Source organism: Tympanuchus pallidicinctus, unplaced genomic scaffold (assembly GCF_026119805.1).
Source record: "Tympanuchus pallidicinctus isolate F22 unplaced genomic scaffold, pur_lepc_1.0 scaffold3, whole genome shotgun sequence".
Lineage (NCBI taxonomy): Eukaryota > Metazoa > Chordata > Aves > Galliformes > Phasianidae > Tympanuchus > Tympanuchus pallidicinctus.
The window spans coordinates 47,293,646-47,313,044 of NW_026294747.1; the positions used below are offsets into that span (position 1 = coordinate 47,293,646).

At 44.4% G+C, this 19,399-nt stretch overlaps 1 protein-coding gene across 3 annotated transcripts in view; it reads right to left on the minus strand.

Annotated features, from left to right (window-relative positions):
• Positions 1-18,996, minus strand: part of CCDC85C (coiled-coil domain containing 85C) — a 101,207-nt gene extending 82,211 nt beyond the window's left edge. The window contains exon 1 of one of the 3 annotated variants that reach the window (XM_052693370.1): positions 17,913-18,967. In XM_052693370.1, the coding sequence (XP_052549330.1) occupies positions 17,913-18,624 (712 nt within the window). In that variant the 5' untranslated portion in view covers positions 18,625-18,967. Of the gene's footprint in view, positions 1-17,912 lie in introns of all 3 variants that reach the window. The other 2 variants (XM_052693369.1, XM_052693371.1) reach the window with 2 other exon arrangements.
• Positions 18,997-19,399: the final 403 nt, after the last annotated feature.

The window sequence follows — 19,399 nt, forward strand, 5'->3', positions numbered from 1 at the left end:
TCTCCATCCAAAAGATGACAATGACAACTCTGAATAGCTCCACAGCACCCAGGAATTCCCCAGATGGAAAAATGGAATTATGGAAATTTATTTCCCCCAAACACTCCACTTTACAAGCTGCTTTGAGCTGTAGCCCTGACCTTATTTTTGCAGGTAAGACCTGCAAAATCCTTGCACACTGCAAATATTCTTCCCATTAGCCACCACAGAAATTAAACTGTGTTTGAAGACAATGACCAATATGCACATAACCCCTCCTCCTCCTGTTCTCCCAGCTTTCACAACTTGTCTCCCTGCCCCAGCATCCCCACTTCAAACACTTATCAGAACCAGCCCCAGGTTATCCAAAAGCTCTCTGTAAGGCTGTGGCAGTCACTCAGCTGAGAGATAGAACAGGCACTTGTTTTGTGTTTGTATCAGCGTCCCTGGCTTCAATGCCTGGAATTAGGCTCTGCAGATTAGGCAATGTGCTGAGGCTTATCTCTGTGTCTAATCACTAATAAAGTTGCAACCTGGTGCATTTGCACTATACGAGGCCTCGCTCTACAGCATGGGCTTTAAAGGTCATCTGCCACCTCCAAACAGGGCTGGGTTTGTTGCAGCAGGCAACCCTGGCCCGGCAGGTCCCCTCCCGTTCCCATCGGCTGCAAAAATCCAATTACAGGCACAATGGTCCCAGCCCGCAGAGGATCCCTGGCCCCTCCAAGTGCCTGCCTCAGCACCCCTCAGACAATGCCTGCTTTTGTTTCAGCCTTGCTATTGTTTGGGATTCTCTCGCATCCGTGGACAGGGGATAAAGAGCCACGTTCAGAGAGATGTTTATGAATGAGGTCTCAGAGCTCTACGGTGCAGCAATACAGGGCTTGACCGTGGACAAAAAGGGTCACGGTTTCTAAAAGCCATGCTGAAATTAAATCATTGAAGACGCAACATGCATCAGCCAGGAATGAAATGTTCCAAGCAAACTTAAACTGAAATCCTACTCCTTCTAAAGTCAAGAGAAGTTCTGCTGTGGACCTCAGCAATCAGATTTTCTCCCAAAACATTTAGACTTTGTAAAATACCCTGCAGATTCCACTGCTTTGAAGACTTCACACTATATTGATTTCCAAAGTGGGAAACAAAATAATTTGAACTTAATGAAAATGTTTCCCCATAAAAATACAGTAGAGAGCAGCAGGAAATATTCAGACATGTGCCAAATATACTGGATGAAAAATACTACCTAATAAACATCTAAATAGCCTCCATACGTCACAGAAAGTGCTCCTTTCTTCAGTTAGTATAATGAATTCTTTAAACTAAACTCATAATGAATGAACTTCATTTCATCTGAAACCAGGACAAACAGCAAAGATCTACATGTCCTCCAGGACCTCCCAGAGTTATGAGGATCTCATCAGCTTTCTAAGAGCCTGAGATGAGCTCAGGAAGCTGACAAGGTTCAGCTCAATTTCTGAAGCACCTTCAGCATCACATATCTTGTTAAAATTCAAGACAGCCTTAGCCAAAACCCAGCTTATTTCACACAACCAGGCCTACAAGGGACAAAACCAACTGCAAACCCATCCATCGTCTTGGAAATTACTCTTTGCGAGACACTGCTGCGCAGAAGAAGATAGTAATACTGAGAAACCTTTCTAGCCTTTAAAGAGTAGAAGCAGACATATAATTGCATTCAATGAAACATCATATGGTAATAAGCAGCAATGGAACAGCAAAGTATAAATCTCCCATTCAGTAGAGTGTCACATGTATAAATCTATTTACCAAGGATTACTCTGTATCTCCTACCACAATAAATCACCAGGAAAACGTCTTACGCACTGCTAGCAGAGCAGGGATTTGGAAAAGCAGACAGGCTTCATAGCGACTGCTAACTAGCCAACCTGAGACTTTGTTACAAACATGTTATTAATTCACTCCCCTTAGTTGGCATGCTTGCTTCAGTGTTTCGTGGGACCAGGGTTGGGTTTGCTTTGTAAAACCAGTCCTTCACTCTCCACAACAAAAACACCGATGGACACAGATACAGCATTAAGCTTACAAACAGGGCACAAAATCTACCGAAGGAACCACAGAGGCTCTTCTGACTTCGCAAGACTTCGGACTGATTTGCAATTCTTTACCACCATTTATAAAAGAACGTTATTCTGGCCTAGTTTCAGTTTAACGTAAATGTTTTATGTAGGTTAATCCCAGATAAATAACTGTTTTCTTGCATTATCTACATCTTTCACTACAAATTATGGGCCGTCTTAGTAAGATTAAGCAGTGCAGAGCCAACTTTTCTATTGGATGCTCCAGTTCCCAGCTCCACAAGGGTGCCATGACACACACTGAAATATCTGAGTGTCTCCACTGCTGTTCTCTGCCTTACCAAAATCTCTTGCTCATCATCCAAAGTTTGTTATTTAAAGCCATGAGTACAGAGTGGTTCAGAAAAGCTTTTGCTCTTTGCTGAAGTCTTAAGGCTAGGCTGTTCCAGAAGTTGCAAGGAAACAAAAAAGATCTCATGCCTGTGTAGCATTTAATAGACAAGTCCAAACTACAAACACTGGCCACTCACACAACAGACAGCCACTGTAATTCCCTTAAATTCAGTAGGATACACTTGAGAAGTGGAGCAATAAACTGAACACAGCTTCAGTGCCAGAACTCACAATGTAGGACAGTTCCCATACTTCTTGGTCTATGGATGTCACATCAGAAGGGAATACTAATATTCTTCAGATAACACATATTGTCACACAGTTCAAATCTTCCTTTTGCTTGACTTCAGCTGCCACTCATACGCTAGGTAACAATTTGATGAAACCAAACAATGTCCACACAGTCATAAACTGCACAGCACAAGACCACAAACCAAACTCACCCTTGGTATAAATAACTCCACTAACTGTATAAAGCCTCAGAAATACGCCTTCCTCCTTGTGGTCACATCTCAAAATCTGAGTTTGATCTGCATGTGGAAAGACAGAGTAAACAAGGCAATTGCCTGTGAAAAGAAAAAGAATCTGTACCTTTTTTCAAGTGCCAGCTAGCTTAGTGAGGTTTCCAGCATGCCAACAAAATAATAATCAACAACACGTAAATCTTCCCGGGAAAATCCTCTTCTAAATAAAACTTCTGTTGAAAATACATGGACATCCTCTTGTTTCCAATCCTTACCACAGAACTTCCACAATAATCAACATCCCATCCAATCCAGATCTGGAAAAACAGGTTCAGGAGCCCCTTAGTCTCTTGGCTTGACCATCCTTGATTAAAGAGAGAACAGCCAGCAGCACAAATACTGCTCATTTTAACAAACAGTCCTTGCTAGTACATCTGTGGCGGCATCATAAAGATCACCACTTCCACAGCTAGACACTTGCAGGCATTTGCTGGGAGCCTCACTAATCCACAGTCCTTGGAAAAGCATTAAGATCTTGGAGCACATTTTCTGGTTAGGAATACATTTTGCCTGCAAAAGCAGCATCCAAAATGTTCAGTTGCACATGCTTAACTCACAACTAACAACAGACTTCTCCTTTCTGACAAATCCATAACACACTAAGTTCACATACAAAATATTTATAAGATTTATCTACAATCCACACGACGCTCACGTTGCAAAGTGTTCCATTACATAAACGCATACAAATAAGAGAGCATCCTGGTTGAACCTCTGAAGAAATTGCTAGAGAAAAATCTGCCTATACCATCACACTGCTTGGTCCCACCTACTTTGCAGGGCATTTTTCACAGGCATCACTCTCACTGCCCTTTGACACAGGCAATTATCTGCTCCCAGTCCTGGCTGACCTCACATTCCTTACCCACCTGAAACTCCCATGTAAAGATAACAGAAGTTTTCATTCACATTATCGTAGCCTCTTTGTTCTGGAGAAAGAAATGATATTCATAACGCCCAAACTGATTTCATCCTGGTTGAGGATTAGCCTCTACCTCTACTGCTGTAGAGCAAAAAGGCAAGCAAAAAATAATTACAATGCTTTTTGCTTTATAATGGATACCCAGAGGTTTGCAACAATCCTTTTGCTGGATTTGAACTACAGTTAATTTCTGAGCATATCTCAGATGCCCTTGACAAAGCCTGCTGAGTCCTGCAGATAAGGCCCAGGACTGAGGGTCAGAAAATGTTGCCTGCTCTTTACATACTTAGGCTAGTCAACGTCCAAACTATAAGAAGGAGAAGAATGCTACTTCTCAGGTTTATAAATACGCTATGAGGCCAAACTCATTAATGTTTACAAAGCACTTCTAAACTCCTTGTCTGGAAGGAGTTACACAACCATAAAGCATTATTCACGCTGTTCTAAGGCAGAAAAGTACGTATTACTGCAAATCCAGCAGCTTTTCATGCACCATTAAGGTTTACTACACAGTCTTAATCTAATCATAAGCACTTCAGAATCTAGATCTGTCATTTGTAACATACAGATCAGACTTCATCACAGAATAACCAACTGGGTCAACTCTATACAGCACAAGACACACACTTGCTTTTTTCTCATTCATACTGCACCTCTTCAAATGAATTATGTGGTGCCTTTCCAACCTGTTACAGTTGGAAAGATCAGTGTGGTAGCAAGGTGATGCAAGAGTGAAATGGCAAAAGGAACAAGCAGAGAAAGAATACTCACCCACCTCCACAGATCCAAGCTCACAGGAAAAATTCCACAAGGGAGGGATCTCCAAGCAGAAATCCTTCCCCAGTGGCAGTCAACCATAAATGGGATCTAAGACAGGTAGAGCCAGGCTCCATCCCTTCCAGTCACACAGCTGAACTGTCTTCACCTGTGCTCCCAGGGCTGAGCTGGTCTTTCCCCCAGGTGATCAATCAGTGCTTCAGGCCATGACTCAGCAGTTACCGTACACAACCTAAGCGATTCTATTTGTATTTTCAAAACTCCATCATTATTGGCTTTCCTGTCATCTTGCATCATCTTGCATTTGCATCTTGCAAACTCAGGTAATGGATCTGTTCACACATTTTTAGAAAGCTGAGACAGGAAGGCAAGCAAGGTCCAGGTTTATGTCTTTATGGGTGTTCAGAGAGGAAACTCATTCCTTCAAGCAACTTTTTCTGCCCATTATTATTATTATTATTATGAGATCTCCTTCGTGTGCAATTCTGGAAACACATTCATAAGTAGAGGTAGACTTGCTTTTGACTTGCTGATCAAAATACAATCTTTATACCTCCAGGCATCATCATCAATGCTGTGTTGGAGGGAGTTCAATCCAGTTGAATGAAATTGGCTGCTGAAATCCACAGCTAGCTCCCAAACCACAATTTTGGCTAACTCACTTACTCCTTCTCTTTCATTGGGCACCTGCTGCACCCTTTCCCAGCGGTCTCCAACTCTACCTAGAACTGGACAGGCAGTTTCTGCTGACCACTCTTCCACCATTAAAAGGACATTTCCCTTTTCAGCTCAGCACAATGGCACCATGAGATTCAAGGAAATAAAGCCAAGCTCAGAGGAAGTTATTCCCCCAGCTGCCCTCCTGCTCTCTGGCAACTTGCAGTATGTTCAGAGGATGGGCACCTCCACAGCCCCTGTGCCAGGACAAACTCCACATTGCCCTCGGGCTCAACAAAGCACACCCTTTGTGATAGAATAAGGCCTCTGCTTTCATTAGCTTTGATTTAAATCCAGATATTAAACCTGTCATTTAAAAAGAAAAGCACTGCTGCCCTTAAATGTAACATTCAGGGAGTCTTACCCTCTACATAACAGTCCTCTTATGGGGCCAGTTCCAAGCCTTTCCCAAAACTATTGTGTTTTCCTCACTTCGGACTGCAAAAAAACAAATCAATAAAAGGCAGTCCTCTATTTTTATCCAAATGAGACAGAATGAAAGAACAGGACAGCTGATTTTCCGTCTTCTGTGTCCAACCTGGCAAGATGCTGTAATGGGCTGAAAGGAAAAACAGAAGCCTTTCCACATGGGGAACAACTGAATCAGCTGCTGTTTACATGATCTGCTCCTCATTTTATAGGTCTGTGAGCAGACCTGACTGCACAACAGTGGGATTGCAAAGCTCACTGGACCTATGCTGTCAATATAACTCTGCAGCAACACTTTCTCAGGTACAGAGCCACAAGGCAAAGAGAATTAGCTACTCACTTCCAAAAGCAAAGTCTAAATCTAGTTCAGAATATTTAATATTCTGAAAAGTCTGAGCACCTGTCCTTCAAACAGAAGATGCTCGTCAAGGTATTTCAGGTGGATCCCTAAGAAGTAAGATCCCAGGACCACCTGTTATTTTGCAAACCATTGATCTACTACTGCAGAGCCAAGCAGGGCTGTGACCTGTATGTGCCACCTGCACTTCTGCACCCACACTTGGCTCCCACTTGCTTAGGCAGCACATAGTTTTGCTACAGAATGCTCCCATGCTTACAGAAAGAAAAAAAAATACACAAGGTACATAGCTTAAATTTAAGCACAGATTAAACAACATAGCTGCTTAGACAAATGCCGTTTTAAAGAACAAATTTCCAAAGGAATGTAATTATGCTTCTTAGGGTTAACAAAAGGACTTGTGTGATCCAGTTTCTATTCCTTACTGCGATTCAAGCAAGGGATGGATGTGACTGAATACAATACCCACAAACCCACAGGATCTGCACCCATTATTTTAAATAATTAAACAGTATTCATTCAGGGTGATCCTTCCCTCTCCGGCCCCTGCTGCTTAGCTTTACATATAGAAAACATTTCGTGCACAAGGCAAACAACAAACAGGAATATAATTAGTCCTGTTTAACCTAATTGAAAAGAGAGAAAGCAAAAGCTTGCACTGCATGGATAGCCATAAAATCATAAAATGCCATTTTTCTTAAGTTCGTATTCCAGTAATTATCTTTTATACAAAGAACAGTGACTCATAAAGCTGCTTTTTCATTTAAAAAACTCCACAAAAAGTCTGAAATAGAAGAGCTCCCTTCTCTTTTTTTGGTCAACTCGGGGCTGAAGCAAGAGCTTTATGATCTGTGGGAGTGAAAAGTCATTAGGGTTTCAATTCCAAATGAAAATTAAGGCTTTTAACTTCCCATACTACTCACACTGACAACCTTTCATACATAATTGCCAAGGAAAAGTTACTGTGGTCTTGTCACCCTCCTAATGATTGGGTGATAGGCTGACAAACAGATCCTCCCTACAAATTCCACTCTGCAAATGGCAATAAAAGCCAAAGGTGGTTAAGAAGCACTGGGTTCACACCCCAGAGTGACTTTGATGACTTTTTAGTCAGAGCTTATTAGAAGTTACCAAATTAGTGGAGTCAGAAATAGAGCAATCAAGGGAACAGGTAAGAATCTAATTGAAAGAGGAAAGGTGTCTTCAGCAATTATGACAAAGACTCTGCTTATTTCAGCTGAAACAGAGCAACACAACGAAGACTCATCTTCAATCGTGGATCTGCTCCTCAGCCAAAACTACACCAGGCTTCTGGATAACCAGCATTTTAAATATATAACATGACACCAAATACATAAATATGGCATGAGCAATGCAAATAGGATGAGCCAAAATACAACAAATGCTGTCCTAACTCTTTGAAAGGTATCAAGGTAATTTGTTGTTCTGATAATGCAGAGAAAGCAAACCATCTTTCTGCTGTTGTCTTGCTGGGGTCTAGCTGTGAAAAGGTAAATAATGTCCTTTCTCTTTTTTACTCTTTATCTTCTAATTTGGGAACAGAACTTATTATTCAGTGAGGTTCTATTTTTTACAGTTGTCTGGAGACTGTTCACAGTTCAACATTCTGCTGTCCGAAACAGAAAGAAGAACCCCAGCATGTAAAATACGTTTATCCTAGTGAAGTCAAAACAGGATTTGAAGGTATTCCAAACCAGGAATTACAAGAGTCTGGAGTTTTAGCTCCTTTATGGGCTGCTCCTTCCTTGCTAGCTCATTATAACTGAAAACCCGAGGTGTTTGTTATCACTGGTATCATAGCAATAATGAGAGGCCCCGTCTGAGGTAAGGTCTCATTCTGCTGAGCACTATACAAACATTACAAACAATCCAACAACCCGAGTTCATTGGAGAAGATAAAGGAAATTTATCATTCTGATTCTATAAGAAGAGAACCAGAGACTTACCTAACACTACATCACAAGCCGAATTACAGAGAAAACGCATCAAATCTGGAGTCCCGATCCAGCACTGCAAATTGAAAAGCATTCATCCTTCTTCTGTTATTTTATAGCTCACCCTTAAACAAAGCCATAGTAACTGACCTCATAAAAAGAGCGCTGTATTTTTTTACAGAAGGCTTCAAGATGAGCACTGGGTGACTAGTAAACACAATGGAATCTAGAGAAAATATCTGTACAAAATGTAAAAAAGATCTTCCAGAAGACAACTGGATACATCTGTATTCATGCAGCTGCATCACTGTGGCCTGGAAGACTGAAAACTTCAGGAATGATGATTTTTTAAGTGGAAGCTGCAACCACTCCAGAAGATCTCCGCAAAGTGTATATTTTAATAGAATAGAATCGTAGAATCATCAGAGTTAGAAGGGACCTCTGAAGGCCATCTAGTCCAACTCCCCTGCAGTGAACAGGGATACCACTGCTAGATCAGGTTGCCCACGGCCTGATCCAGCCTCACCCTGAAGATCACCAGGGATAGGGCATCAACCACATCACTGGGCAGCCTGTTCCAGTGCCTCACCACCCTCTCTGTAGTAATTTTTTCCATATATCTAAACTAAACCTTCCCTGCCTGAGCTTGAAGCCATCTCCACTTGATTGTGTCACCACAGACTCTGCTAAAAAGTCTGCCCCCTTCTCTCTTTTAGCTCCCTCTTAGATACTGTAAGGCTGCTATCAGGTCACCTCTCAGCCTTTTCTTCTCCAGGCTGAACAGCCCCAGCTCTCTCAGCATCTTCGTGTTAGAGGACATTGAGAGGAATGATCGCACAAGCTTTAAAAACTGGCCCCTATATTTTAAGAGGTGCTGCAAGCAGTTAAGAGAATGAAAAGACAAAATTCTAGGAAAAAATTATTCTGAAATGCTTTCAGAATTGGCAAACAGAAAGCTTCCTGCACTGGCAGAAATACCCACCTGGTTTGTAGCCTCAAAAATCAACACTGAGATAGGAAGACCAAATAACTGAAATAAAGAAAGCAAGAGCATAGGTACACATGGTAGCAAAGGACAGGTGTATCAGCAGCAAATAACTGACTCACCTCTGCTCTAGATATGAGCTGCAAACAGCAAAATGAACAAGAGGACATTTTATCAGTTTTTCACAACATGCCATCCGTGTGTGATGCATGAGCCACTAGAGAAGATCATATAACCAATAACTACGTATCACATTCAATAGCAAACAAGCTTTTAACTCAGTAGAAAGGGATTAAAAGCTCTGCAGATCCAAAGCATAGATCAAAGTTATATTCAGCTGCCGGGAAACATATAAATACGAGACTGCAAGCCCCTGTAAGGGAGATAAGAAAAGGAAACCAGGAAGACAAAAGAACACTATTCATCACAAAAGTGCTTTAAGATTGCACATAATAATAAGATTCTCAATACCTTTGTTAGAACTGGAAAAAGATAAGGATTGTTTTGTTTCTGCTTTAATTATTGATACCATTAGCACCTGACCCTTCTACTCTAGCACAAAACTGAACTTTCCTGTAGACTGCTCTGGAGCCATTTCCAGTAGATCCCCCTAAAAACAAAAGTGGGAATAAATCAGTGAAAACAAAAGTAGTAAATAGCTACACGTATATAACCAGATCTACACAAGAATCAAGCAGACTATTTCCTAAATAGGACAGATTGTATTCATTTGTGAAGATCACAAACATGAATCTCCGTTGCATGAAAAACAAAAGTAAGTGTAAAGAGCTGAAGTCTTCACTCAGCCCAAGTCAAGCAGCATCTCTGAGGGCACTGAGATGTACCACACTACTAAATGGTCCACAGTCTGATACAAAGTCACGGCCATCCTTCAAAGAGCACAGTGTGACAGGAGTGGCATTTATAGGACAAGACATTATCAATAAGTGTCACAAAGTGAATGAAATGTACCTTAGCTAGTAAAAAACTGCACATGAAAGATGACTGCAAACCCTCGAGGGACTGCTTAGCACTTAATGGAGAGTCAGAAAGCAGGAATGCTGGTTTTAACCTTGCATTCATGATACACAGCAACCTGTCTTTAGATGATCCAGGGCAGAAGACGTAGGGAAGGACAAACAGTTTTTAAATCTAGTCAACTCCAATAGGTCATAAAAAGATACTGACAGCAAGCCTCCTGCTGGAATGGTTTCCATAGAAATAATAAGCTTTGGGGACTGGAAATGCTGTAAGGCTTACTTTTTCTCTAACATAGTGGTTTGTTTTACTGATCTACTGTGAGTGGTCCTTTTGCCTGCTCTCTTCCCCAGCAAGAGGACAGCACAATGTCACAGCTCTCCTCGCTGCACCAAAGCGGAGCTCCTGGCACGACACAGCTTCATTTCCTTGCCCAGAAGGCAGAGGCAGACAAGGCTGCCAAACCCCAGGCAATGGCAGCCATGGAGCACCCTACTGCCCTGGAGATAGCTTGAAACATGTAGAAGAACATGTAGAACATGTGTCTAATGTTCCATACAGTATTTCTCTGCCTTCCATAAACATTCAAAGGCCACCAACTTCCCTGCTTGAGAAAGAAACCACAGCAGCAGAGCTTTTGGATGAAATGGGGAAAAAGGCATCAGCATGTAGTCTTGAGTGTCGCTGCATGGAGCTGGGGGATGGAGTTGAAGGGCTTTCCAGAGCAGTCCTAATTTGACTGAACTAATTCTGCCAGCAAGCCTGGGCTGACACAACTACAAAAGACAGATAACATGTCACCCCTTCAACTGCAATTTACAGCTGGCCAATGCCCTGATACCATAAGCCCAGCAATCATCACTAGGGCTTGCTCCTCTTCAGACAGCACAGACATCTCTCACCATGCCCAAAGCAGACAAAAAGGAGACATCCACTCCTGCAAGCCTATAGAAGACCACATCTCCTAGCCCAGACAACACCATAATTCACACCAGATACAGGACTGCTTCAATCTGAGTGTGAGATCCTTGGACGCCAAGCATCTATAGTCACTGCCAAGACAAGTGACACAACAGTACTGTTGACAGCACTTAGCACATGGTGAGCTAGTCTCCCAGTTTCGAACCCAACCAATAAAATAACCTGTAGTCTACCTCACCAGCAATGATCTTTCATAAAGACCTTTGCAGGAGAATCCTTGAGCAAGGTGAACATTGGGTACGGCTGGCCAGGACAGTGAAGGCACACAGTGACAGCAGTAACATGCTGGCTTCCCACAGACAGGCTTCATGAGGCCATTAGTGCTCCACAGAATCTGTGCAGGAAGGGGTGGACTTGCACCCTCAGTTTTGGCTCTCAGAAAACCTTCATTTTGGCAGGTATGAAGATTGCACCTTTCCTTGAATATCTCCTTGAGTAGGAGATCTCCTTGAATCACTGCCTGGGGACATAAGAAGTTAGCACATGTACTGAGCTTTTGGAGAGTGGCAAACACCAGGGCAACAAGCAACTTAAGGAGGGGAATAGCTGTATGCATGGGGACTGAAGTAACATGACATAAATGGCCTTGGCCCAGACGTGACTCACCATGAAAGCGTACAAAATTACCTGTACAGCAGCCCTCAATTGCCATGGTGATAAATGTTTCCTAATGTCTAAGAGCAGCTGAGTCCTGAACTCCACATATCTTATTCACTAACAAGAGCATTCATTATATTTAAAAAAAAAAATCACAAATGAATTGTGGCCATTTTAAGCCTTCCTCAGATCAAGGGCTGATTTACACTCTCCTTTCAATGGAGACTACTGTGCTCCAAGTGCTGTTAATTCAGAAGATGGAGGTCGCTTGCTTTTTTTTGCTTCACAATTCAGTAGGCAAGGGAAAGACAGATTCTCTCAGACAGTGTTACTTTTTCTGCCAGGAGTTATCTATTCGCAGAAGTGGGTCAACTTTCTCTTGGTGGACATGTTAGTGTGCGAGTGCCTAGCAGCGCTGCCTGCGAATTTCTGTCCGCTCCGCGTGCGGAGGAACCTCTGCGCATAACTATTTATGGCAGCCAAGCGTTTCATGAATTGCAGCAAGTTAACCACAAGGGGATGATGACATTTGGAGACAGGGCAGGATGAATTCTGGCTCGCAGACAAAAAGTCAGGTTAAAAATACAGAATGCAGAACCAAACCTAGCCAGTTGCTGCTAATTCGCAGGAAAAAAAATGGATACGCGGCCCCCAACTTGCCCGCTCCATGCTAACAATGCTGTGTGTTTTGCAGTGGGACACATCACAGCATTTTAGCCAGTTTAAGTGTCTCACCTGCGTCTTGTCCATCAGGGAGATCAACCACCCTCTGCTCCCAGAAAACTCTCCAAAGAGCAGCTCAAACACAGTAGGCTGAGAGGACAACACCGGCATGCCGGGCTGCAGACACATCTGTGTGAGTTGCCAGCAAGGCCCAACTCTGGCCATGGCGGGCTGCAAGCTGAGCTTCCTTCTCCATACTTCCAAGGCAGCCTTACCCCTGTGTAAGCATTGACCCTCAGCTTTCAGAAGCAATGATTCTCATGCCCCTCAACCCTTCACGCACACCGAGTGCAATACCTGCCAAGGCTGCATTTTGGGTTCCCATGCCTGCCACTTAATTAGATCAATATTTAATTTTATCCTCAGTTTTATTTGATGAAATGCCTCCAGAGGACCAAATCATTTACATGTAACCAACACAAATTTAACCCCCTTATTTTGATTGCTTTTGACAAGTGTAAGTGGATAATTTCATCAAAGGCCTATGGCAATTTACCTTTTAATCAATACAAGTTTTCCTTCAATGGGACAGCTGAGAACATGATAACTTTTCAGCAAGTTGTAAGAGGAAAACAAAATTGGAATGTACTACTATAGAGACCATATTTCCATACGTGGCCCAATATTAGTGCACTGTATTAGTTTCTTAAGCCTTGCTATCCTTCAATTTGAAAGCATAATTAGGGCTGGCACACACTCAGTGACCATGCAGGAAGGCTAGAGCAGACAGTGATAAAGCTGAAGACTCTTGAATAAAAAGCCAACAACTGCTGTACCCTTAGTGTCCAAGACATCAGTATTCATAAATCTATAAACAGAACTCAACGAACTCACAGAAGAAGTGCAGAGGCATTTCTACAGAGGTTTTACATTTAGACCAGGGAGAGTTTCCTTGTACGAACAGAAGGAATCTGTATGTAGCGGCCTACAATACCAGAAATACTAGCATTTTAAATATAGTAATATCAGGAAAAATTAAAGCAATGTTCAGAGGACAAAAAGCATTCTTGATATAAGAAACCTATGAAATAGCCACGTAGCCAAACCTCTGTCTCACAGTTAAATCATGGCACGGGCCATAGAGCTCTGACAGTCAGCACTGCAGGTGACATCTGACTTACTGGGAAAAGTGAATCTCCTGTCTTTCATCAGTGCTAGCACAGCTGCACTGGAAGAGTAGAACACGGTCACCACAGCTCCTCTAGTAGAATTGCTCTTACCTGACTACATGGTTGCATATAAACTAACCATCCAAGCTGCCTTCCCATCAGTACAAAGAGCACATACAATACAATGCTTCGACATAGACATTTCAGTCTTATAACTGATGTCACCATGATGGCCTATAATGGAAGCCCAAGGAGACACAGATGTTACAGCCTATGTTGTAGATACTTCAACTTAGATCTGATGAACCTCACTTCTGCGTGTTCTCATCTCAAAGGTCTCATTAACATGTCACAGTAAATAATATGTATATTGATTATAAATACACTAATAAAAACAAAGGACTTTGGCCTAAAGGGTATGAGAAGAAGTACAGAGTGGCTGTACACCCAATCAATACTAACCCACAGGGAACAGCTATTTCTCTTTGCCACCATTTTAAATGTAATATATTGTACCCTCTAGGTAAACATGTGGACATTTACAAGTGGGAATCAATAGAACTAGAGCTTTTCCCACCCTCTCATCCAGAGAGGCCATTCCTCTTCCCTCATAGCAGACAGTAGCGATAGGCCAGAGATTAATGTCTATGCTATGATAAGCTATCTGCTGTGCCCATCACTTGCCTCAACACCTCTCTGGCCATTTTTGAAATGTTGATGCTTTTAAGAATTATTCTTTTAAAGAGCCTATTCACATTGATAAAGAAATAAATAACCATTTCATCCAACTGGAAAATAAGTCAAAGAGACAAGGGCAACAACCTGACCCATTTTTGGAACTCAGAGCAAACTGCTTCTGCAGCAAGTGAATAAGAAGTTGTGATGATAAAATTTACTTGATGGCATGGGTGGGGAGAAGAAAGCCCAAAAAACTTCCCATGCATGCGCTGGATTTTGTCCCAGACACATCAACAGCTAGCAATCTGTATCACTGTGGGCTTGCAGCGTAGGCGAGGAAAGCCACAACATGCGCTCACCCATGTCTCACGGCAGCGTTTCACCAGACTGGCAGAACTCACACCCTGCCAGCCTGCAGGACTCACAAGCCACCTGGACTGACTTGCATGGAGCAACCATCAGCAAGGAGGACTGAGTCGTTCTGAACTGGCAACAAAAGCACAGAGGCTCTCTCTATCTCGCCCAGATGTACACATAAATCCTAACAAAGACAACTGTCCTCCTTTAGATTGTTTTTGGATAAACAGATGTTCCAGTTAGATCTAGAGGAGGCTAAAATTAGTGGGAGCTGTTACACTGCTTCAGGGAGCTTTGAGTCACTCCCAGTGTTCCCACACACCTTACAGTCCAGGGATATACCCCCATGGGATCTGAAGGCTTATTTCAGCCTGCAAGTAATGTTAATATCCCCCACTATAGCTGTCTTTGTTGGTATCTTTTTCCCCTCCAGGGATTTTTGGAAACTTTATTCTGGCAGAAACAAGGCAGTAGCAACAGCAGTAGCTCCAACTGGGCTACCTAACCTGGAAGTCCATATAGACTGTGCACATACACAGAGGTTCCTGCTATGCACACAAAGTAAAGCCAAAGCACTCACAAGCAAAATAGCGCAACTGTGCTCCAGTATCTGTCCTGGACTTGTGGGTAGGCTTATGGGAACTGCGGTGTGTCACTCAACAAGGATACAACTGGCCAGCTCTCATCATGCAGTCTGGAGATGCCCATACTCCTACCACCAAGACTCCCAGCTCACATGTCACTAAGCGGAGAATGAAAAGACCATTTACCTTCAAATAGACAGACGTTCTCTCAGCTTATAGCAGAATATCCGGAATTGTATAAGATTGTATGTGTCATCTAATATTAACTACTTTCACACTATTAGTTATGCTTATTACGTTATCATCCATGAGCAGATCTTCAGTCATCAGGTTGCAGGTATCAGCTTCCAAAAAGCCAGTTTATAAAATTAAAGAAACTTCTATAAACCAGGGGAAGATGAACCAGGTTTGTTTGTGAGTTCTGCTTTTTTTAACTAGTATAATTTCCACTGGATTCACTGTACAAACTGTACAAAAGAGTCTGAAGTTCATCAGCTCACACTGGGCTAGTACACTGTGAGCAATAAATAGAGTCCTGGTTTACCAATTCACTTCTAAAGAATTGATGAAGAGAAAACAAATATTTAATCAACCTTTGGTTGCTAAGATTTCATTTAAAAGCCACCATTCTAGGGGCATTTAACAGACAGCTCCCACACTCTTTCTTTCCCATGTTCTTTCAGAAAAGCATTAACTTGATGAAACGGTCCTGCAGAAAACCTGGGTATTTAGGAAAAAGGGATAAAAAGGCCAACATCTAACCGACAGAGGTCAAAAGCAGGGTTGGTACCAAAAGGGATGGAAGGGAGCTGGTGCCGCAAAGGCTTCGCAGTGACAGCTTCTCCACCGACCTGACTTACTGCATTTTTTTCCATATTCACCTGCCCTGCTCTTCCACATTGTCACAGGCTTAAACGAAAACTGCCACTCGGTCCCAAGCAAGCCTCCCCACCACACTTCTTGCTGTCAGTCAAAAAGGGGCCTGATAAGCTTTACATTTACATATGTATGCACAGGAATTTCCAAAGGCACACTGAGGGAAATGGCCTCGCTGAATGCCGATGCTATCTGAGAAGACAACTATTTAAAGCCTTTTTACAGCTTCACTACCTATGTAGAGAAATCAGGTTTGTTTGCATCTTTCCATCTACTATTACCCTAGAAAGTGCAGATCGTATCTGTCCCAGCCTCAGAAATGAAGCCAGGCTGGTTGTAAAGAGTTCAGTTAGCTTCAGTACTTCCCAGAGAGCATCTTCCTCAGCTCAAACCCGGCACCTGGGAAACTAAAGTCACTAAAACCTACGGAATTAGTCGATACCAAAGAGGGATTTGCTCTGAGGTTCAGAAACCAGAACTGCAAAGCCCTCTGTCCCAAAGCTGTAACAGCACACTCAGCGTCCGACAGGTGCTCTCTGGGCCTCTTTGAACAGCAAGGCTTTATGAAAACGCAGGAGCAGAGGCCATCTGCAGCTTTACAAACAAGACACGGCTGATTTACACAGCACTTAAAAAAAAAAAAAAAAAAAAAAAAGAAAAAGATGCTTGCTGTATCCTGCAACATCTGGTGACTGCATCGCCCTTTCAACCAGCAAGCCCTGACTGCTGGGCGAGGTGGCAGGAACATCTCCAGCTGCGAGTGGAAACATGCAGCTGCGGCAGCAGGACCGAGCACAGCAGATTCTCGGACAAGCGTGCCACTAGAAAACTGGGCTGTTCGGTGCATGTGCCCTCAGACCTCTTGGGGCATTTGCCATAAGGCATCCAAAAAAGGCCCTGCACTCACTGGCCCCACGAGGACAACTGAAAGCTCTGGGCACTGAAGGCAGTTATTTGGCCAACGCATCCAGAAGCCCCATCCCAGTGCCCTGTCCTGGTTGGAAAAGAGGATTAAAAACATCAAAAGGATTCTTGTATACAACAGTTAAATAGACTGATGGTTGGTTTGACTCCCATCAAAACCTCTTGGCCAAAATAGATCTTGTTGATTTTAAAGGAAAAAAATAATAATCTATTTGAAAGATATTCCAATATTATTATTATTATATATATTATATATTATTGGAATATATATATGGCCACTATTTGACAACAGGAGAAAATGTGCTTGAATACAAGCGGTCAGAGATTTGGCATAGTTTCACTGTGGAGCTCGCTTTTAACTTTAATGACTGGGTTACACAAAATCGTGAACACTGTTCCTTCGAGAGCAGACTCTTACCTGCAAACCAACCTCCTGCTTCTGAAGAGGAACAGGGGGAAATGAAGACCCAGCTCTTTCAAACTTTTGGGCACTGCACAGCCAGGCAGCTTGCCCTGAGAGCCCACAGAGCCAATAACAGGTGATGGGGCAGCCCTATGCTTCCATCAGTTTCTTCCAAAATCGCAGCTAGGCTTTTATCAATCTTATCCAAGTAACAAATAAACAAGCCCAATGTCACTCAGAATATGTAAAGGGGGAAGAGACAGGAGGGAGAGATGGGAAAATCAGTGACTGAAAACACAGCCTGCTTTTTTTGATGTGAAAAAAAAAAAAACAAAAAAACAAGAAAACAAAATCCTCCAGATAAATGCCTCCAAGCCTTAACCCCAAACAGCAGCATTTAGCCAAGCAGCGAGGCGAAGCTCGGCGACCTCCTCCCTGCACCACCCCTGGCTGCCCTTCCACAGCAGGGCAGGGGTGAGGATGGCAAGATCTCTCCCCCACAGCACTCCTCACCCCAGTACAAGGCAGGTGTGCGTGCCGAGAGGAGGTGGGTTCAGGGAAAGGCACCTGCTGTGGGCAGGGCTGCGAGGGGAGCAAACTCACCGTTGAGACCATTGGGGATGCTCCGGTGATGAAGAGGCGCAGATAGGTCATCCATGGACCTCCGCATGGCTCCAGCCTTGCTGTCGCCAGCCTTGTGATGGTGGAGGTGGTGGTGGTGGTGGTCGGGACTGCCAGCGCTGCCCGTGCTGGAGGTGCTGCTCCCATCCCCCACGTCCCTGGTGGCAGAGCCGCCGTTGAGGTTGGTCAGGCTGGCCTGGCTGTCGATGGAGCTCCGCGAGCCAGCCCCGCTCCGCTCCTCATCCAGCATCAGCACCATCTCCTTCAGCTCCACGTTCTCCCGCAGCAGGGTCTCCTGCCTCGCCTCCAGGTCCTTCAGCTTCTGCTGGTACATGCCTACCTCCTTCCACATCACACTGGCCGTGTGCCTCCCGAACCTCTGCCATTCCCTCGACAGCTTCTTGCCTTTCTGTCGGTCGTCGTCCAGGAAACAGCAGAGCTCCCGCAGCTCCTGGTTGTCGTCCTGCAACTTCTGGTTGACCTCCTTCAGCCCGCGGATCTCGTGCAGGTGGAGCTGCAGCCGCCGGTTCACATCCTTCATCAAGTTGCCGTGTTCCACCATTAAGTTCATCTTTTCGTTCTCCACTTTCCTCAGTCTTTTCACCAGCTCTTCCTTGCCCCACCTCAGCATCTCCTCCTCTGAAATTTTGCTCAGGTCCTCTTTAGACCCCTCGAGGGAATTTTTGGCCATCATCTGTGCCTGGAAAGTGTCTGCTCTTACAGAGTAGCAAACGGTTCAGGTTATATGGGTTATTTTTGTTCGCTTGACTTCCTGGGACTGAAATTCACTGCAGCATCTTAAGGAAGAAAAATTATAGTTCCCCGTAGCGTGCTGGACAAGGTGGTACAGCAAAGCCCGACTGGAATATCTGCTTCCCCATAGAATCCATAATAAAAAAGCAATCCAAAGGGGGAAGAAAGAAAAAAAAAAAAAAAAAAAAAAAAGACGCGCCCCCACACGGGGCTGGGGGCGGCGGGGAATCGGCCGCCTCCGAGCGAAGCCTTCGCAGGGGATCGGCCAACTTACCCTGGGCGAAACAACTACGAGGCGACCGGCCCCCTCCTCCGGGGCGCTCCGTCCACTTGTTCCCCGCCCCTCCCGCCGCTGCCCGCCGAGCCCCGCTGTGGGAGACGAGAAACGGGCTCCGCGCTGCCGCTGCCGCTGCCGCCGCCCCGCTCGGCCGCTGCCCGCCCCCAAACCCGCGGCGACGTGGGGCCGAGCCCTGCGCGGCGGCGGCCGATGCCGGTGGTGCGCTGCCGAAGAGCGGCGGGGGAGCCGGCGCCTTCCCGGAATGGCTCAGCCCTCAGGAGGGAGGGGAAGGGCGGCAGCACCGGGCTGGTTCCACCTCCCGCCGGGCAGGGAGGCGCGGCCCGACCCCGGCTCTAGACCCAGCCTCAGCACGACCGAGCGGCGGTGGCGAAGGAGGCGGCGAGCGGCGGCTGCTGGCGGCGGAGCGGAGCGGCGCGGG